The sequence below is a fragment of the Mastigoproctus giganteus genome, chromosome 6, assembly GCF_048544385.1.
Source record: "Mastigoproctus giganteus isolate SK-2022 chromosome 6, ASM4854438v1, whole genome shotgun sequence".
In the NCBI taxonomy this organism is placed as follows: domain Eukaryota; kingdom Metazoa; phylum Arthropoda; class Arachnida; order Uropygi; family Thelyphonidae; genus Mastigoproctus; species Mastigoproctus giganteus.
This window is the reverse complement of record NC_143580.1, coordinates 188,445,148-188,467,942: the sequence shown is the minus strand read 5'-3', so window position 1 is coordinate 188,467,942 and position 22,795 is coordinate 188,445,148. Positions and strand designations below refer to the sequence as shown.

Below are 22,795 nucleotides of genomic sequence, written 5' to 3'. Positions count from 1 at the left end.
GTTTACTTGGGCATTCAAATATAATGCTATTTCCTGCCTTCAGAATTCCATTTCTATATAAATGATCCTTTATTACACTTTTGATCATTGCTTCCATGATTTCCCTACCACTGAAGTCAGATTGACTGATCAGTAATTACCCACTTCATTCTTAGAACCACCTTTATGTCAATGGCAATACATTGGCACTTCTCCAATCCAAAAGACTCCTTTGAGTCCATGATGCCCACATAATTAACCCTAATGGTTCAATGCACTCTTGCTGCCTCCCTCAAAATTACTGGGTACATTGCCATCCATTCCAGAGCTTTAGGCTCAAAAGTTTTTCTAATAAATCTTCTGAAATTTCAGTATTGCTAATTTCATGATTCCAGCTTCACTTGTGTATGGATTCTCCTCACCACACCATGAAGGTAAATTTTACTTAGTGTGTGAATGACATAAACCAGTTTAAATAAATATGAGCTATTTTCACTTTCATCACAACTTTCAGATCAAGGGTGTGAGAGTGAAGAGAGAATGTAGTTAATGACAAATTTATTGAAAGAATGAAGAGATAGTTTAATAATACTGAATAATAGGCAGTTGTTTGATCAGTGGAATAATTCAACAGTAATATGGCATGAGTTCAAAGTGATAGGGCATGTAAGGCCAAAATAACCCTTAATAGACAACAATCATTTGTAAGTTATTATAAGAAATTAGCTTTAATACAAAATACAAGTTCAATTACAAAAATAGTTTTTTTTAAATAAAATAAATGGTATACACAAGTTTAATGTAACGTACTTGTGCATTACAGTATTATTTAATGGAATTAATGAAACTGTTTTTCATATTACATAATAAAATTTCCAACTATTTACATTTTAGCATAATTTATACAGGAGTAATGAGAAAAATATGCAATTTAAATTATTTTAGTATGCTACTTGTAGAAATCTATTATCTACTATATGAAAACATACTATAATCCTTTTAATAAATTTTTTTGGCCATAATTAAGAACTATTTCAGAACATATTCCAGAAATACATAATTTATATAGTATTCAACTTTATTTATATAAGAATGTGTTTACTGAAAAGAAATATGCAAATTATTTGTATACATCTATTTTATATATCATAACTAGTGTTTTTTTTTTTTTTTTTTTTTAATAAAAAGAAGGAAGTTGTACTGAAAAGAACTGTTTAATTGACACATATATACATATTTATAATAATTTTAATACTCAAGAAGTAACTTTCTGGATTTAAAACTTTGTTTAACAAGAAAATACATTCTTTTAATTTACCAAAGAAATTTATTTAAGATAAAAATAATTTAAGTAGCTGTTTGTTTTTTTATGTATACCTCCGTCTTAATCCAACTGATAAGTCATCTTTAACTTCCCCTCTGGATTCAGAATCAGATTCAGTGTCTGTGTCAATTAAGGGTATTTCAAAGGGTGCTAATAAAAATATGTACAATATTAGACAAAAATTTCTTCATAAATATTATTAAAAACAAGGCAAAAATAATAATAACTTTCTGTAAAAAAATTTTCTATGGTTTATTACATCAACAGTTCGGAAAGGCTCCTTTTAGTTTTAAAAATTTTTCATTAACCCCCAAACCTCATAGATTTGTTTTTTTTGCTATAAATTTTATTAGCTTTTTAATATTTTTTCCCCCAAGCATTGCTGGTTTATACATAGACACTTTATTAGGTACACCCACCCTTTTCACAAAATGGAGCATTCCATTAATGGCATCACGTGTTCATACCAAGCAATATAAAGGCAGGTGGGCAGATATGTAAGGATGCAGTATATGTGCAATTCAGTGCAAGATGAAAGGTTTTGTTTGTGAATGTGAAGTTGCACCGTTTTTGTGCTCTGCTGAACCTAAGTTTAAAATAATGTTCTTTTCAACGACCAGATGTCCATTTGATACTGCTGGAATCCTTGTGCCAACACATGTCTAAATACAGCCATATCATGGATACCATATCAGTTGTTCAGGTAAATAGATATCTTATATTATTTTCATGTTTTAATGCTCTTTATGATGATTGGCACTCGCATATCCTGCATAGCGTCTGTTAACTGCACTTATCCTCAGTAATCCTAGCCTAAAGCGATCATAGCATTGTCTCTACTGTGGGAAGAACACCTGTCCGCATCTCAACGCCTTGAGCAGTGGCCAGACAAAACTCATACTATTAACCCTATACGAAATTGAAAGCTCACAAACAATAGTGGCCTTCCTTCTTTGTGTCCACTCTAAAAGAATTATGTGGAAGTCACTGTAAAAGCATTCAGATCAACGTTAAAATTTGCTGCCTTCAAATAGTAGCAGTGAAATAAGCAATATACAGGTGAAAGATTGTATACATATTTGTCAGGCCTGTCTGAAGAAGGTCAAACATATACTAATATGCAATAGTGACTGTGGCCACTCCTTATGCGGAAACTGCTCTGGATGGTCACAAATCTTTAAAATGTCAAAGTCAGCTAAAGAGCATTACGTTTGTGCTCACTGCCGGAGGGTATCCCCAAGGAAATCTGAAATCTCACCAGAGAAACCTGGTTCAACGTCTCAAGACGTGAATCAAGCTCAGAAACCAGAGGGCACATAGCCAGCTACATCAACCACTAATACTGAAAGTGCCATTCCATTCCTCAGACTAATTGACTCTGAGGATACTCCCAGTGAAACCAGTAATGCTAAAGAGATCCCCACGACCAAGAGCACCAACGGAACACAGCACGATCTCAATTCTACCTCTCACATCAGCACTGCATCACAGACTGAATGGACCCACGCACCCAAGGCCGCCGCATCGATTTGGATGGCAAGGAATGTCAGCATGTACCCTGATGCAGAAGTCACAGCGGAGACGAATAGGCAGTATTCAAAAGGGCTGTGAAATAAATACCCTCCTGTTTGTTCCACCCAACCTCATAACTGATGAGTTCCTGTTGCCAATGCTGAGTAACTTCAAGGCTGCACTACTAAAACGTGTACAATCGAAGTTTGATATATGCTACGATAAGTGTTACGAGCTTTTCTCTAGCAAAATTCGTGAGGATATGAAACGCAGCATAAGTCATTAAATTCCTGACTCACAGCGTGGAAAAGCTGCAGAAATCGATCACTACACAGAGAAAATATCGCATTCCCATGCAAAAGGCAATAATATACCTGCAATGCGGTCCTCAACTGACACGTCACATGAAAAGGTAAAAATTCCGTCGAGTGAACATTCCATGTCCCTTCCAACATCACGAGTGTCTCACAACCTATAAACGTGCACGACTCATCAGTCAATTCATGCAGTCGTGATTAAAGTCCAGAAATTGTGCCATCGCTACACATGAGAATTGCACCAAGAAGTGACATCAGCCATCATACAGAACCGCTAGCTCACAGCGCTGAAATTCGTCCTAATAAAAAGGCCATCAGAACAACATGGGCAGGGATTGTGGCTAGATCTCATCCCCATTCCACTCACAACACTCCATCACCAAAGGTCAAACAGTCACACGAATCAGGTGCACGAATGAAAAATGCATGTGTAACAGGCACGTCAAATTCTTCTAGGCTCAGAGCCATGACGCCACATTGCAACAGATCATCTAAGAATTTTTTTCATTTCGAGGCTGCATTCTCCTAACAACTCCTGAACAAGTAGCTATCCTCCTTCAAGACCTCTACATCAGTGTGGAAGTCACTAAGCTACCTACCAAGAGCAATAATTACGCTTCATTCAAGTTATCCTGTGAAGCAACGCCCGTCGAAGCTATCAGTAACCCCTCTTCCCAGCCGATCGGTGTTATTGTCTGACTGTTCTATCCAAGCAGCAGCAGAAACATCGCGGAACACACATTGGACACTCGACTAAATGGAAGCTGACTCAAGATCCAGGCTCTACATTGGGCGCACTCCTTATGCCACACACAAAACAAGACAGTCGGTTCTACCATTGCAGTAGACAACAGCCCCATTTTACCCCATAGCCCAAATTCTCTGAGCAAGCAAGACAAGCTAAGCTGGCCGATCCCAACAGTGATCACAATGAGACAGACACCCACGACCTCATGGTGGTCGTGGGTGTCTGTCTTTCCTCTTTTCCTCTTTATAGGTCCAAAAATTTAATTCAAGTGCACCGCTCTGACACCATAAGCATAATGTATCAGAATGTTAGGAGCTTGCAAAATAAAATGGAGACTACGGAGCAAATCCTGCTAGCAGGCGAATTCGATATTTTAGCTATATCCGAAACATGGCTTGAGAATGAGCAACAGAACATAGTGATAGCTACACCAGCAGGCTATGTGGTGGATTTCACCTCTAGGAGAAATAGAAGGGGAGGTAGTGTTGCCATGTTCTTCAAAGACACAGCCTTCAAATTGATCAACACTATCTACAGTGACTCACCAAAAATTTCGAAACCCTAGCCATGACACTGCTCAGAAACGCATCCATAATAGATATGTGTAATGTATATCCCACCAGTACCCACAATTGATATCATTACTGAGCAGCCAACTGGGCAATCACTCACTTTCACCCCTCAGCTCACCATATTGCCATCGGGGATTTCAACCTCACTCCACAGCTCACTGTCCACAAGAAGATCCTTGTTGACTACATGAAATCAGCAAATATACACCTAATCGATCACTGCCCTACTAGAGGAGAAAACCACCTTGATGAATCAGCTGCCCACCTTAATGAATCAGATTCTTGGAAATAGGCCGCCACAAGTCCACTACACAATCCGAAATCGATCCACAGTGACAAACCTCCTTGCAACCATATGTAATATATTGTCTGCCTTTGAACAGCAAGAGGAACTCACAATCACGTACCTGGATATTGAAGCTGCCTTTGACGCCATCAACGTGTCGGCACTCCTCCACTTACTGGAAAACCACTATCTAATCCAAGGTAATATCCTCTGGTTCATAGCATCACTCCTCTATGATAGGGTACTACAAGTCGATGCCTACGGACAATCTCACAAGAAGGCAATTTCTGCTGGTGTTCCAAAGGAGGAGTCCTATCTGGCTTATTATTTACAGCTATCGTTGCGCCTCTTGTCCATAACAATGAGAAAATTACCTATGCAGATGATATAAAAATTCTGACTCGTATTGCTTCCAACAATCACCTTGAAGCTACAGCAAGCATTAATAATAGTCTCATCAATGTCGCCTCTTACCTCAAACAGTATGGACTCTCGATCAACCCACAAAAACCAAAATTAATGGTGTTCTCTCTCAGACCAGCCCCTACAATAATAGCCCCAACACTCGATGGAATTGTAATATCTGCCACTCCTACACATGCGGATTTGGGAATAGTATTTGACCCAAAACTCCGGTTTCATGCTCATGTAGAAAAGCTCAATTCCAGAGTAGCCTAGTTTAATTAAGAAATTCATCAGAACAGTAATCTAGTCTCCACTCCTCTATGCTGCTGAAGTGTGGGCATCAGCAACTACTACAACGAAGTCACCAATCCTCACTGCAGGATTCTGGTTACTTAAATGGTCTAATCGGAAAAGCTTGTCTCCACCACAGGACAGAACTACAGCCTTAGCTACTTCACTGGGAATGCAGCCACTGCCTGATATCACCGAAATACGACTAATAGCTACAGTTAAAATGATCACGGGTTAGATCTCAACACCGTCCATTTGGGATTCGTGTTACTGGCGAATACTCAAGCCAGAACTTCGGTCAACCCCAATGCTCTGCTCGAGGAATCGGAGGCTTCATATCTCAGACCGCTTCCTTCCAAACCAAATGGTACCAGACGTACAGCACCTCGATGCTGACTTGCACAGCTTTTGAAGCAATAAAACCTACAGGAAAGAAGTGTTAGAAGCTCGCTCCAATCCCAGAATCGAATAAGAACAAGTTTGTGCACCATCTGCCAAACTCTCCGGTGCCACGACAAAACAAAATTTGTTTGACAGAGAAGTGCCATTCATGTATATTAGATATTTTTATTGTAAATAAAATTTTTAAATAATAAAATTGTAAATATAGTTAATACTAGGTAATGTGAGGAAGTGTAATGGCATGTTTACATTTTACATTTTTAATTTTACAGTGTGCATTATCCATAATCTATTCTGATGTGAGCATTATCTATTATCTATTCTGATGTGAGTCCCTGGCCATTCTCCATGATGGGACAATTGCAACTTCACTTAAATCTACATATGTAAATTGTATTCATTTAGTTGCAATAAAGATTTTCTCTCTCTTTCTCAACTTTGAACATGGCATGATAGCTGGCACAAGACAAGCCAATATGTATCTTGTAAACCAACGCTGCTGTGGTTTTAATATACATTTGGGTTCTAGGTATATCAAGATTGGTCCAATAACCGAATAACATTAGGAAATTCTATGGTCAGAAACAGCTCACTAATATGAGAAAAGAAGACAAGACTTGTGCAGGATAACGGAAAGTCTAGCAGTCAGTCAAATAACAACCCAGTAACAACAGAAGTAACCAAAGAGGCATTTCAGAATACCCTGTCACAGATTGGGATATTTTGCAGCTGACAACTAGACCGGTTTTCACTCCTCTCAGAAAAACAAAAGAAGGTACAGTTACAGTGGGCTCAAGAACACCAACACTAAACAGTGGTGGGTGGAAAAATGTTGAGTGGTCTTTCAACTCCAGTTCCTGCTAGTTCATACTGATGGAGGACCAGAATATGGTAAAATGATATGAATCCATGGACTCATTCACTCAAGTGTCAACAATGCAGGCTAGAGTAGTAATGTAATGGTGTGGGGAATATTTGTGCACAATGGGCACCCGTGATATCAGTAGAGCAACATTTGGAAGCTATGGTGTATCTGGAAACTGATTCCAACCAGGTAAATCCCTTCACGGCTGAAGGGTCTCCATCTGCAAATGGGCTCTTCCAACATGATAATTTGCCATGTCACAAAGTCAAATTATATGATTTGGGTCCGACAATACGAAAGTGAATTCAACTACTATGCTGGGCTCACCAGATCTCAATCAAATCGAGTACTTTGGTACAAGGTGGAAGAAGCTCTTTTGAGCAGAGAGCTTGTTCCATTTGTTTAGAGTCCATGGAATGAGGAATCCAGGCTGTTGTAACAGCTAAAGGGAAGGAGGAGACTCTCTATTAGGTCGATGTACCTAATAAAGTGGCCACAGGGTACTATAAAACTAAATCAGTAAAATGAATGCCAAGGGTTTCAATGATAGGATTAATATCTGTGCTGGTAATTATTTCCCTGAAATAAACCTAAACAGCTTATAATCTTTTTTTTTTTTTTTACCATGTCTCCGATATTAGGGAAATATTGGAGATGGTGTCACTTAATATAAGGGGTGCAGGATTTGAATATGGGGAGTACAATGTGTGCAGAACTACTACAACTAGTTGACATGAGTGACAAGTGCAATATGTAATCAGTCTGGTGTAATATAAGCACTGATTAAACAAAAATGAGAGTAAGAGTGTGTGTTATAAGCCTAATGACTGTAACAAATATAAGAGCAAATGTACAGACATATAAAGTGAGCCAGAAAATCAGAATGCCATATATTGGGAAATTTTCTTTCCTTCCAGATACTGACTGGCACTTGGGTTGGTCACTCACACAGGAGCAAGAAGTTTGAGATTTACTGGATGATTATATTCTACACCAGCATGTTGGAGTGGCAACAAAACAAAGCAATACTCTTTATCTGTTTATCAACAGTAACTCATCATTCATCAAGAATATCAGGAAAAAGGCACCACTAGGTGGCAGTGATCATAATATATTGATATAGGATTTACTTAATTACTTAAATAAAGATAAATGCACAAGGCATAATACATTATGAGCTTGAAATAAAAATTCACTATGGAACTTTGGTGAAAATACACCATTCTTTGCCCATAATAGTGAACTGCAATTGTAGTATAAAATATCAATTTAAATGTATCTCATATTGTGACTGCCTTCACAATGCATTACGATGTATTGCACTACCTTGAATAATCTCCATCTCTCATACTGTGGAATTATACTTCATAACTGGGTTGGTATGATGCAACACAAGGATACCTGCCCACCCACTGACGATAGGCCAACAAGCCTTGAAACAGTGCTATCTGGGTGGTGGTGGTGGTGGTGCCAGTGCCCACTGAGAATAAAGTTTTCTCCAATGGTGAAGCATTACTTATTTGAGGTACCACAATACATGATAACTCATTGTGAAGGCAGTCACAATATGAGATACAGTCAATCCTCATATAGAATGATAGTTGCGTTCCTAGAAACCATCGTGCGATATAAATAACAGGCCCTATGGGGAAAAATAGGGTTAGGTGCCAACCACCCAAGATTGAACTCACATTTGTAACCAAAACATTACCCAACACAATAAATAATCATAATAAAATGCTTATGTATTTTATTACGACTATTACGTAATAAAATATTGCTAATGCTTTTGCTTCTATTGTAAGCAAACTTGTTCTTTGTTTGATTTTCTATCCAAACAGATGACAGTGGTTCCATCTCTTCCAATTCTTTTTATCTTGATCGTGATAATCCAGTTATAAAAGGCAATGGTCAGGCCACACCTAGCGTATTGTGTACAGGTCTGGAGGCCTCATTTTAGGAATGATGTAGATTTGCTAGAACGAATACAAAGAAGGGCAATAAGATTGGTGTGGGGAACAAAGGGGTGCTCTTACCAAGAAAGGCTTAAGTTCTGCAAATTGCAGTGCCTGCAAGGTGATCTGATTGAGGTGTATAAGGCCTTGAATGGGTTGAGTTGACTAAGCTGAATGGGATTCTTCGTCTTGCTCGGACGAAGAACCTGAGGGGACACAGTTTGAAATTGAGGAAAGATAGTTGTAAAATAGATGTGCAGAAATTTGCCCTTAGCCAGCGGGTAGTTGATTGGTGGAACAGACTTCCATCTTTCATTGTGGAAGCTAATAGCCTAAATAAATTTAAGGCTGAGCTGGACAGGCATTTGGAACGAATGGAGGGATGGGAGGGGTTTTTTTTTTTTTTTTTTCTTGGCTGATGCTGCATAAGCTTGCTTTCTTGCATCATATGCCTCTACTAATGCTAATGCTAATAAAAGAATACTGTACAAATTGGAGCACTGTGGTATAAGGGAAAATTACTGCTTTGAATAAAAGGATGAGTGCGTAGGAGAAAAAATGAGTGATTATCAATGAGCACTGCTCTTATTAACCTAATATAGTAAACCTACTGTTGTTAGGGAGGTTCCCCAGGGTTCACGCTAGGCCCCACTGTTATTTATTATATTTATTATTGATATTGATGAAAGTATGTCAGGCTTAATGACAATAATTAGGATATTATTACAACTAGACGTACAAAAATTAGTCAGAGCTGAGAAGTGGCATCTGAAGTTTAACATTGACAAATTCAAGGTACTGCATATAGATAGCAGTAATCCAGATTAAAGTAGCTGCGTGGTAAAAAAAATAACAGCAGTGGTGAAAGATCTGTTAGTAATTGTCCAGTCAGAGATGAAATTCTCTGAGCAGTGTAGACAGGCTAACAGAACAGCTCATGAAGTTTTGTCAAGGATATACAGGAATATTTTTATCAGAAAAAAAAATAAAGGGGGGGGGGGAGGATAAGGAACTAATTATCCTGTTGTATAAGGCAATGGTTAGGTCTCATCTTGAGTACTGAATACAGATCTGGAAGCCCCATTTTAGGAAGGACATGCTGGAATAGGTGCAGAGAAGAGAAACAAGATTAGTGAGTGGAAAAAGGGTGCTCTTACCAGGAATGGCTTTAGTTTTGCAAACTGCAGCATATGGAGACTAGGCACATGTGAGTAGAACTGATTGAGGTGTTTAAGGCTTTGAATTGATTAAGTAAGTTCAATGATGAGGGAATCCTTCACCTTGCTCAGATTATACACAATGAGGGGGCATTAATTCAAATTGAAGAAGGATGGCTACAGGATTGATATGTAGAAATTTGCCTTCAGCTTGTTTGTTTGTTTGTTTGGATTTTTTGGCGCATTAGCAGCTACGGCTATAATGCGCCATGACTAGGTAATATTTAAATTTTTTTTTTTTTTTTTAAATTCTCGGTGACCTAATTAGTAAGGCCACCATGTCCAGATATATAAAAACAAAGATATAAAAAATAAATCATTAAAAATGTAACAATAGCATAAATTAAATACAATTAAAAACTTTTATTAATTTAAAATAGCTAAAAACAGCAGACACGTCATTGTCGGATAAAATCTGACTGAGTGTATACGGCTCAGTCAGATGATTAAAAGCGGTAAGACGGATATTGCTAAAAACTGGACAGTCAATTAAAAGGTGTCTAATCGTTTGCCTTCAGCCAGAAGGCAGTTGATTAATGTAACAAGGAACAGACCATCTGGTGTTCCAAAAGTTGAGAGTGAATAAATTAAAGAACTAGACAAACTATTACATGGAATGGACAGGTGATATGGGAAATTTTTTTTTCTTTTTTTTTTTCTAGTGCTGTATAAGCTTTCTTGCATCATTTTCAACGACCAATACTCTTTTACCATATAGTATATAAGAATTGCTGAAAACTGCAACAAGTAATGCTAAAAAAAAAAAAAGTGCTAACTGCTACCTATGTATAAGCATAAAAAACTAAATTCAAACTACTAAATGAAAAACTGAATAGAATAAAAATACAAATATAAAACAAGCAGAATGTGCACCCCAAAGGACACACAGTGACACATTATCCAAGTCATATTGGCTCTGATAAAATGAGAAAACACAGGTGCCCACTAAGAATACAAAAGAAAATTTAGATGAACCAGAATGACCCCTTTAAAGAGGCACTGGCTCTGTGGAAATTCCTATACACTCTCCTATTCATGGCCTGCATGAGTGTTTGGAGGAAATAGGAGAGAATTTCTACAAGGTTGATGCCTCCTCGATGAAGTGTCCCCTAAACATTTTGTGTATTTTTTCCCTAGTGGGTGTTCACATTCATTCATCGGGTTGGTTCAGTGGGTAGATTTCCTTGCAATATGTCCAAGAAGCAGTTATGCAGCATAGCACACAAGACACTATGTTACTGTGCTTCCCTGCATGAGTGCAGATCTGCTTGTTTATTTTGGAATTCTATTTAGTTTTTTATTTGGAAGTTTGACTTTGGTTTAATTATGCTTGTATGCAGGTAAATTTTGCTTAATTTTGCACTGCTTAATTTTGTAAATCACGATTACACCATGTTTATTTTATATTTTTTAATGTATAATTAATATTACAAGTGTTTTATAAATTCAACATCACACACATACTGAGTTGGCTTGGCATTTGAAATATCCCCTTATGTAGGAATGGACTGGTCTCTGATGCTTGAGGGACCAAAATCAGGAATAGCTAATAAGATTCTATTTCGCACAGACAGCAATCAGTTTTTGAGTGTCTGTGAGGAAGAATGGATCATCATTGAGATTTTTTCTACTTCGAACATGGACTAATTGTGGGAGGAATATACAGGTGCCAGTATCTTGACAACAGCTAACACGGTTAAGTGCTCATTCTATGGTGTTAAAAGTCTACCATGATTGGCTCAACAGTGGTTGGACCACCAGACAAAGGTCACATGTGGGACAGCCAACACCCATGGTGAGCATCACATGTCTTGTCTCATAACACAACAGCAATGCAGCACAGTGGCCCAGCTAAACAAACAATACAATATAGAAATATCAAGACCAATATCCACACGGACTATGTGCCAGACATTAGCTGATACATGCTATGGCAGTCAACAAGCATCACAGGTACCCATGCTCATTGCAAAATACAAGACCATGCACCTTGCATGGACACATTAGCACTAACGTGGAAATATGTTACCCGATTTAACGGATCCCTTATCATGCCAATGGGCATATCTGCATTTCAAGAAAGCAACACGAGGCCATGGCACGTGGGTGCACTGTGGTGTTCAACAGGTTGGAGGCAATGGTGTTATGGTTTGGGGACTGTTTTTCGTGGCACTCCCTATTTCTCTGAACACTGTTAATGGCTCAATGAAAGTCTACCTTTCTATCATCACCGACCAAATATTCCTCTTCACGATGACAGGTTATCTAGACAGCTCCAGCATCTACCAACAAAACAATGCAGCATGCCATAAGGCCCAACAAGTTGCTAATTGGTTCCAAGAACATGACAATGAATTTTCCATCCTCCTGTGGTCAACCAACTCACTCAATCTCAACTCAATTCAGCATGTTTGGAACCTATTGGAAAAAGACACCAATGCTACAATGCATGGGTGGACACCCTGCAACACCTGGAGTCCATGCCAAGACATGTACAGGCTGTATTACGAGCAAACAGTGGCTTTATGAGGTATTTAGGTAGGTGTTGCTAAAGCAAAGCAAACTTGTGTGTGTGTGTTGTGTGTGTGTGTGTGTGTGTGTAATTATACACATTTATATACACACAGGGTTGGGCAAAAACAACTGCCCATTTTAAAAATGAAACGAGTACTCTGTAAATGGGAAAAGACATTCATTGTTATTATAGTTGAATAATATACATCAAATCATTTATGTTACCCTCCTGTGTTTGAGAATGGTGTCTGTTAAATGGCCCCCATCACTGTGATCATAATCCTCTACTCATATTTTCATATTGTCTACTGCTCTGTTCAATGATGTTTCTAGTGGTATTCTTTCAGTATCATCAAGAATATATTTTTTTTTCAATTACTCAAGTGTCCATGGATGGTTTACATAAACTTTGGGTTTTAAGAAACCCCATAAAAAGAAATAGTCCTGTTGAAACCAGACATTTTGTAAGTTCACTCCTTTTTCGTGAAGATCCTCTCTTATAAATTCTTGTAGCATTTTTATAGAGGGCTGAAGTACTGAAGTACAACACTGTCTTATGTTATAAGGCTGAATCTTTAGCTCAACAGAGTTACTTAATTTAAAAATTGTTTCGACAGCAAATGCACAATATTTATTCAACCATTTTCACCAAATAATTTAGTGTACTCTACTTTGGAACACAAACTGCACGCAGACCGCCCCACTGAAACTGCTACAAAACAGTGCCACTTTTAAAATAGGTAATTGTTTTTCCTGACCCTGTGTGTGTGTGTGTGTGTGTGTGTTGCAGATGAGCATAGTATAGTATTATTACAGTATAATGTATTGCATTCTGAGCACTTTTTTTTTTTTTTTTTTTTGTTCAGGAAAATTACCGGAGATAGCATAAATTCAAATTCAGGAAAGACAGTTGTGGGATAGATGTGCGGAAGTTTGCCTTTAGCCAGCGGGTGGTTGATTGCTGGAACAAACTTCTATCTGTCGTAAAAGTTGATAGCTTAAATAGATTCAAGGCAGTACTAGATAAACCACACTTCCTAGTTCATTTCACAAATATATATGGACTCAATTCTAATCTCAACAATGTCCATTTCCACTTGCAGTCTGCCAAACCTCATGTACTTTTTCTGACGGAATCTCAGTTATTGGTTGATTCAACCACTGCTCATCTCAGTTGCCCAAATTATTCGTTGTATGATTCCTTTCGCCTCACAGGTAGTACTTATGCATATGTCTGTTCCGATATTCCCTGTCAGAGACTTGGTAATTTGGAATCTCCTTGTTTCGATCTTCTCTGGTTTAAAATCTCTCTACCTCATTGTGTCAAATTTATCTGTTGTCTCTACTGTTCTCCCAACTCCACTAATCACTTGGAGCTCTTTGACTTTCTCCAGTCCAACTTTCCTAACAGTGATGTAATTTTCCTTGGTGATTTTAATGTTCACAACTCCAGGTGGCTTCCATTTTCTAGTCACACCGACCCAGCTGGTCGAGATGCTCAGGCTTTTGCAATTACTAATGACCTTGCACAGATTGTTCATTTACCTACAAGAATACCAGACAATCCTAACCATGCAGCCAACACGCTTGAACTTTTTCTCACAAACAACCATTTTAAGTACAAGGTCGAAGTGAGTGGTCTTTTAGGCACCTCAGATCACAACTTGGTGATTGTCTCTTCTTCAATGGAGCCTTTATCTCATAGCTATTCCCAACCTCGTATTGTTTGGCATTACAAGAATGCAAAATCGGATGACCTTCAAGATTTCTTTTCTTCTTTTCCTTGGTCGGATTACTGTTTCAAAATTTCTGATGTCAACGTTTGCTCAGATCATGCCAGTAAAATTATTCTTGTAGGAATGGAATCCTTTATTCCACACTCCACTTTAAAATCTCATCCTTTATGTGCTAAGGCTGTTCAAGAGAAGAACGTTGCATATCGTAATTGGCTTGTTTCCAAATCTTCAGATTCATTTTCTACCTACACCAAAGCTCGCAACAATTGTAAAGCAGTTATTAATCCGTCCAAACTAGATTTTGAACAGGCTAAGAGTAGATAACTTGCTTCTTGCCCTAATGGTAGCTGAGCATTCTGGTCTCTTGCCAAAGCTGTTGGCCACAGGTTTTCCCGTCTCTACTCCTACCTCTGTCAAAACCAGATGGTTCTTTTGTCACTTCAGCCAAGGATAAAGCTAACCTGCTAGCATCCCATTTTTCTTCCAACTCCTGTATCAGTGATCTTGGTAAAACACCTCCCACCATTCCCAACATACTCCATTCAACGCCTCCTGTGGTCTTCCGTCAAAAGGATGTCAGAAGGATTTTGACGAATCTTGATGCTAAGAAAGCTCCAGGTCCTGATGGTATTTCTCCACTTGTTCTCAAAACCTGTGCTCCTGAACTTACTATTATTCGATGCCACCTTTTTTCACTTTCTTATTCCAAAGGTGTTTTTCCTTCTGCTTGGAAATTTGCTCATATCCAGCCAGTTCCTAAAAAGGGTGATAAATCCCTCCCATCAAATTATCGTCCCATTGCAATTACTTCTACTTTTTGTAAAGCAATGGAGAAATAAATTAACTGCCAACTCTTAAACTACCTAGAAACCTTCCGTTTGATCAATGATCGCCAGTATGGATTCCGTCAGTGTCGATCCACTGCTGATGTTCTGGCTTATGTTACCCATTTATGGACAAATTCAATGAAAATTTTGGGGAAACACAAGCAGTTGCTCTTGATATCTCAAAGGCTTTCGATCAAGTTTGGCATAAAGGTCTCCTAAACATGCTTCCATCTTATGGTTTGCCAACTGTTTTTTGCAATTGGTTATCCAGTTTTCTCTCTGATTGCTCACATAGATGGCTCTCTGTCTTCTAACTTTTCCACTAATGCTGGTATCCCCCAAGGTTCAGTTCTTTCCCCCACTCTTTTCCTCTTGTATATTAATGACCTTCTTCCATTGACTGGAAACCCTATCCATAGTTTTGCCGCTGATAGCACGTTGCATTCCACTTTCCATTTTGAGAAACCTTGCCCTGCTCAATAAGCTTCAACTTCTCGAAAATCTGCTACCAATTCCTTAAATGCCGATCTTCAGGTAATTCTCCAGTGGGGCAAAGACAACTTAGTTGATTTCAATTCTTCTAAAACTCAGTCTTGTCTTATATCTCACAAAAAGGATTCTTCTGCTCCTATGCTTATCTTTGGTGACACTCCAATTTCTAGGCAAAATGATATATCTCTTTTGGGGATTACCCTGTCTTCTAATCTCTCTTGGCACAAGCACATTACAAATACTGCTTCCTCTGCATCTAAAAAACGTGGTTTTCTCTTTCGCTCTCGGCTTTACTTTTCTTACAAACAGCTGTTCGCTCTGTACAAATCGCAAATCCACCCTACCATGGAATATTGTCCCCACATCTGGAGTGGTGCCCCCAAAACCTCTCTCAGGCTTCTAGATTCCATTCAGAAGAGGGCAGTTAGGTTAATTAATGACTCCTCTCTAACAGAATCTCTCCACTCGCTGTCTCATAGACGTACTGTTTCTGCTGCATGCCTCTTCTACAGATTCTTCCATGGGCACTGTTCTTCTGAATTGGCGTCTATAATTCCCGCTTTCTTTCAAAACAGTCCGGACATGTGCCGCCACCAGCTAACATCCATATACTGTCCAACTTCAAACTCACAGAACCAACTTTTCATCTTGCTCATTTAACTGCCGTTTTCTGGAACAACCTTCCTTCGTACATATTTCCTGAAAATTACAGTCTAGAGAAGTTAAGACAGGACAAGTCTAGACAAGTCTAATGTCAACAAATATCTTATTTTGTCTTCTCAACCTCCAATCCAAGCATGGTACTAAGTACTATAGATTCTAATACCTCTCGTTTTGGGGTTTTCATAAAAAAAAAAAAAAAAAACATTTGGAGAGAGTGGATGGATGGGTGTAATGAGAAGGGTGCGTGTGGTTTTTTTTTTTTTTTTTTTTTGGTTGATGCTATATAAGCTTGCTTTCTTGTATCATGTGTCTTTGCTAATGCTAATTATGTTACTGTGCTAGTTGTATATTCAGGCTTGGACCTACAACAGACAGTTAAAAGCAGTGCAAGGTGGGAGTCATGGAGGAACAATTAATAAAGGCAGTTTCCCCAACAAATCAAGTCCTTACTGCTGGGATATCCAACCTTTTTGGCTAAGGACCAAAATAGATAAAATGCTGATGGTCACAAGCAGTATGGGCTCACACATGTACGGAAAGGACAAGGGCTACAAGAACAGTTCCTTACCACTAATTATGCATTTTACAAAATAGCATTTAATTTCTGTTGATTGACATTTATATTTTCATTTTTTTAACTTTTTTTACATGTAATAATTAAATACTGTTGTTAAATACTATATTATTATTATTAAACATATTATATTATTATTTCCATATAAGCATATGGCATCATATGCCTCTACTAATGGTAATGCTAATATTAGGAAAATAATCTTATTGCAACGAAAATTGTGTGATTGGGTTGTTGTGGTGGTGGTTGCTGTTCTGTACAGAGTTAAAGAGAAAATCCTGCAGTGTAATGAGGAGTTCTACTGTGCATTTCGGAGGCTGTTTTAGTAGCATATGAGGGAGGGAAAGAAGTCTGAGTGTTCATAGTAAGAAAGCATTAAAATAAGTAAAGTGAAATTGTATGTGTCTTCACCAGTTAATTCCTAAGCAGTAACATTATGGAGAAAAGGCAAGGGAAAGATTAAACTAACTGTCATTGGGCATGTTCCTGTGATAGAGAAGGATCCAGAAGCTGAGTAGCAGGCTGTTCAGATAGTACTCCTGACTTCTACTACTGCTGTGGTAATTACCTCCATCATTATCTGAGAACTGTCTACAAAAGATGGCACCAGTTGAGATAGATTCCTATGGATGGAGTCCTTTTGGCCAGCAAAAAACTCCTGCTGGCCGAAGGACTTCATCACACTGTAAAAGTAAAGGAACCCCACTGTGAAAAAAGTTCTCAGAATTGCTGATTTACGTTTAGGCATTGCAAGAAAGCTAAGATAGGACTGTACATTAATGCAAGGTAATTGGGAGCTAGTACATATGTATTTGTAGGAATTTAGGATAAAGATTAAATATAGGTGTTATGCAAGATAATTCTACTAAGAGACTGTACATTAATGCAAGGTAATTGGGAGCTAGTACATATGTATTTGTAGGAATTTAGGATAAAGATTAAATATAGGTGTTATGCAAGATAATTCTACTAAGAGACTGTACATTAATGCAAGGTAATTGGGAGCTAGTACATATGTATTTGTAGGAATTTAGGATAAAGATTAAATATAGGTGTTATGCAAGATAATTCTACTAAGAGGTAGGAGTAATGTATACTGGATGAGAGAGAAAGAAAAAATTTAAACGTGCATGGGAAGTGTGGTCTGAGATAGTAGAAAGATCCATTGGCAAAAGACAGAGATACTAGAGAGTGGGCTAATGTTATTAGTAGGGTTCCTCATGGTTCAGTGCTGGGTCCCTTATTGTTTTCAATATTTATCAATGATATTGATGAAGGTATTAGCACAGGGTCGCTGCGACCCTATGTGCTACCAGTAAGCAAAATACAATTTGCCGCCCCAAAATATTTCAATTAAAAAATAAAATAAGGTGTTAACTAATTATTATTAATTTATTGAAAAAGAAAAGAATTACAATATATCTCACATATAATATAATGAAACAACAAACAAAAATAAAATCATTCTGAAATTATGGAAACTAACTTTAAATTCTAAATCACAATAATCACACCCACAATAACAAAATAAAATTATAATATTAAAAAAAAAATGCAAATTTAAAAAAAAATTCTGTTTATGCTAAATGGTCAGATTTACGTTTCCTTGCTTTAAGATATACAAATTTATTATTTATTCCAAAAGATAATTTTTTATTGAAATTATTGCCAAATTAGAGAGCTGTTGTTGAGACATCGCTCGTAAATAATTTTTGATTAATTTTAAAAAACCCCATTCACCTGAGGCAAGGAAACTGGTAAAGTTAGAAAAATTCTTAATACAACCACTACATTTGGAAAACTATCTGTAAAATCGATTTTAAAAATATATCGTAAAAATTCAAAAGGAATAATATTGTCTCTAATATATTTTGACGTGCTCTTAAGTTCTTCAGATAATGCTAAACCAATATCGGATTCATTACGATCAATGTCACTTAATTTAATATGTAAATGATTCAATAAATCCTCATCTGACCATTTTTTTTTTAATTCAAAAATATTAAAAAACATTTTAAATATTTCTACATGTTCATTCATATTTGTAAACCTTTCAGTTAACAAGAAAATTGTTTGTCCATAATTTGAAAGAAAAAAATTATTTTGAAATTTTGTTGCAGATCCTGAATATCGAAGTTTGCACGGGTAGAAGTAACCCCAGAGAAACGTACCAACTGCATGGTACAGTGTTCTGCCACTCAGGGTGGTAGAGAATGAAAAACAGCTGGGGGTAATTGTGCAGTCAGTTATGAAGTTTTCTGAGCAGTGCAGACAAGCTGTCAGGGCAGCTCATGGTGTTTTGTCAATGATATACAGGAATTTTGCTATTCGGGAGAAGGAGCTAATTATTACTTTGTATAAGGCAATGGTCAGGCCATGCCTTGAGTACTGCGTACAGGTCTGGAGAACAAGTACAGAGAAGGGCAACAAAATTGGTGACCAGAACGAAAGGGTGCTCTAACTAAGAAAGGCTTAAATACTGCAAATTGCAGTGTCTGGAGATTAAGCACCTGTGAAGTGATCTGATTGAGATGTACAAGGCCTTGAATGATTTGGCCAGGCTCAATTCTGATTACAAGGGAGTCTTCCTCTTGCTCAGATTACAAACCTGAGGGGTCATAAATTCATATTGAAGAAGAACAATTGTAGAATGGATGCTCGGAAATTTGCCTTTAGCCAGCAGGTAGTACTGTTGGAACAAACTTCCATCTGTCGTTGCGGAAGCTGATGGCTCAAATCAATAATATAGCAATGGCTTAATTTATCAGTACTCATCTCATTTTATGAGGTGAGTACCGATAAACTAAGCCATTGCCATATATTATGATTTGAGTAATTGATACGGTACTTTAAGATTTACAGGTGACCCCCCGCTTAACGCTGATAGTTCGTTCCGGGAAAACAGAGCGCTAAGTGAATCCGCGCTAAGTGAGCGCCATATTCCCATAAGGTAACATATGTATTTGTGAGTTGCGGTCTATTCCATAGGATATTTTCTAATCAATAATAAATGGTAGTGAAAATATGCACCAATGTCGATTAAAAATATTTATTATTCAAAATTTTGTACATATAAAATATTCTACTTTATATGCACATATAATTATGAGGTAATTAACTAACGAAAATCAGGAATTTATTAATTCGATGGCCCTGTGCTCTCGAGTTTTCGTATCTTTGGACTGAAAAACGTGTCAATTTTGGGTTGTGCTTTGGCCCTCTTCCTCTCCTTGTACAACATCATGTAGGGATTTATTTCTTTCTTCAAATTTTTTATTACCTTGGCACTTCGTTCCATGTCAGGGTCGTTCTCCCGGAAATAATCACACATTTTTTCGAAGTGTTCAAAAGCTTCACTAAGTCCTTTTGCAGTCAGCGACTTCATAGGTTCTTCATCTATAGTATCTTCATCATCATCTCCCTCAATAGCAAGCTCTTGTTCTTTTATAATTTCCATTAGTTCTTCATTAGAGAGGCCATCCCTGTCGTTGTCGATCATCTCTTGTACGATGTCTTCGTTAATTTCGTGTAATCCTGCTTCTTTTCCGAGCTCAACAATTTGTGTTTTAACATTTTCAATGAAATCATCAGGTTCCTGGGAATGCTTTATGCAATTTTTCCAAACTTTCCTCCACACTCCATTCATGGTTTTCTCAGTCACTTCATCCCAGGCACTTGAAATGTTGTAGATGGCGGTTTTAATGTTATAGGATTTCCAAAACTCCTTTAAGCTCTGTACATTTTCAGTGTTAATGGCTTTAATAGCTTGGGAAAAGGTGTTCCTTATGTAGTATGCTTTAAATGTTGCAATTACTCCTTGGTCCATTGGTTGGATCAGAGACGTAGTGTTTGGAGGCATGTAAAAAACTTTTATGTGATTGTTCAAGTTTTCTAAGCTCTCTTTGCTTGGGTGTCCTGGCGCATTGTCCATGATTAGAATAGCTTTATAACCAATATTATTTTTTGCACAATATTTTTCCACTGCAGGACAGAAGAACTCAGCATACCAATAAATGAAAAGCGGCCTGGTTACCCAAGCTTTTTTTATTAGCCTTCCAGATTACATGTAGGTTTGATTTAGCTAAACCTTTAAGAGCCCTTGGATTTTCGGAATGGTAAACTAAAAAGGGTTTTAATTTAAAATCCCCCGCAGCGTTACCACCCAACAACAAAGTTAACCGATCCTTCGCCGCTTTGAAGCCTGGCATGTTTTTTTCTTCTTTCGATATGAAACTTCTTTTAGGCATTCATTTCCAAAAAAGACCTGTTTCATCTATGTTAAAAACTTGTTGAGCAGTATAACATCCCTCTTCAATAATTTTAACAAATTCTTTTTTGAAAGTTTCGGCTCCTTGTTGATCTGCACTTGCAGCTTCTCCCTGTATTGCTACGTTGTGCAGGTTATAGCGCTTTCTAAATCTATCAAACCAGCTCTTACTAGCGTTAAATGGTACTACATTTTTTTCGGGGTGAGCTCCCTTTAAATTTTCATATAGGCTCTTCGCTTTTTCTTTAATAATAATTGAACTTAACGGAATTCTACGTTGAATGTTGTCTTCAATAAAATTATATAGAAGTTTCTCCATTTCAATCATAATAGCCGGCCTAGCCCTGGTCAGTTTAGTTGCCTGCAGGGGAACAGCTGTTTTTCCAGCTGCTAAAATTGATTCTTTATTTTTTATGATTGTTCTTACAGTTGAACCTGCCAGTCCTAAATTATTGCACACATCCACTTGTCTTTGACCGGAATCAGTTCTCTTCAAAACGTCTAATTTAATTTTCAAACTCAATGTTTTTCTTACCTTTCCAATCTTTGCACCGTGTCCAGACATTGTTGCTTTTTCATTCTTATCCGCCATAACTCTCTGCAAATATAACTGCGTTGCACTGATTGTGATACGATGTTCGAGTACAGTAAACTGTATGTCTAACACTGTATGCACTGAATGATATCTAGAATTCCTCTGGCAAGTGGGCTGAAGACGGTGACAAATGTTTTATTTATCTGAAAAGTTCGATTTTACCGTGCAGTAAAATCAAATGGTTGTTTATTGCCGGAATAGTACTGTAAATCAATTATGGTGTGACTCATGGAGAATGTTTATGGAATTTTCAAAACAGTAAAACAAACAAATTTTATGTACTTCGGGTGACCACAAGGTCAGAGGAGTTCAGAACACGAGAATACTGTACAAGAAACAGCACCGCATTTAACACTCATGGGATTGATTGTGTGAAGAACATTAGCATTAGCATTAGTAGAGGCATATGATGCAAGAAAGCAAGCTTATTCAGCATCAGCCAAAAAAAAAAAAAAAAAAACCCTCTCCCATTTCACCCCTCCGTTCGTTCGAAATACCTGTCCAGTTGAGCTTTAAATTTGTTTAGGCTATCAACTTCAACAACAAGTGATGGAAGTCGGTTCCACCAACCAACCACCCGCTGGCCAAAGGCAAATTTCCGCACATCTATCCGACATCCGTCCTTCCTCAATTTGAATTTATGCCCTCTGAGGTGATTATTCTGAGAAAGATGAAGAATCCCATTGGCATTGAGCATGCTCAAACCATTCAAAGCCTTATACACCTCTATCAGATCACCTCGCCGGTGCCTAGTCTCCAGACTCTGTAATTTGCAAAACTTAAGCCTTTCTTCGTAAGAGCAACCCTTTGTTCCATTTACTAATCTTGTTGCCCTTCTCTGTACCCGTTCCAGCAGCTCTACATCCTTCTTGAAATGAGGCCTCCAGACCTGTATACAGTACTCAAGATGTGGCCTAACCATTGCCTTATACAAGGGAATAATCACCTCCTTATCCCTGCTAGAAAAATTCCTGTATATCATTGACAAGACACCATGAGCTACTCTTGCAGCTCGTCTGCACTGCTCAGAGAACTTCATATCTGCCTGCACAATTACCCCCAGGTCCTTTTCATTCTCCACCACTGTCAGTGTAGTACCGCAGAGTTGATACATTGCTCTGGGGTTACTGTTACCCATATGTAGTACTTTACATTTGTCAATGTTAAACTTCATTTGCCACCTCTCAGCCCATCTGTTCAACCTTTCCAGATCCTGTTGCAGCAGCATAGCGTCAGTAGTGTCCTTAACGACCC

General features: G+C 37.8%; 1 protein-coding gene across 2 annotated transcripts in view; it reads right to left on the bottom strand.

Moving 5' to 3' along the window:
* Positions 1–1,327: 1,327 nt before the first annotated feature.
* Positions 1,328–22,795, bottom strand: part of Seipin (lipid droplet biogenesis associated protein seipin) — a 250,872-nt gene continuing 229,404 nt past the window's right edge. For both annotated transcript variants that reach the window (XM_090375568.1, XM_090375569.1), the window contains one exon: positions 1,328–1,453. In XM_090375568.1, the coding sequence (XP_090231694.1) occupies positions 1,347–1,453 (107 nt within the window). In that variant the 3' untranslated portion in view covers positions 1,328–1,346. The remainder of the gene's footprint in view (positions 1,454–22,795) is intronic.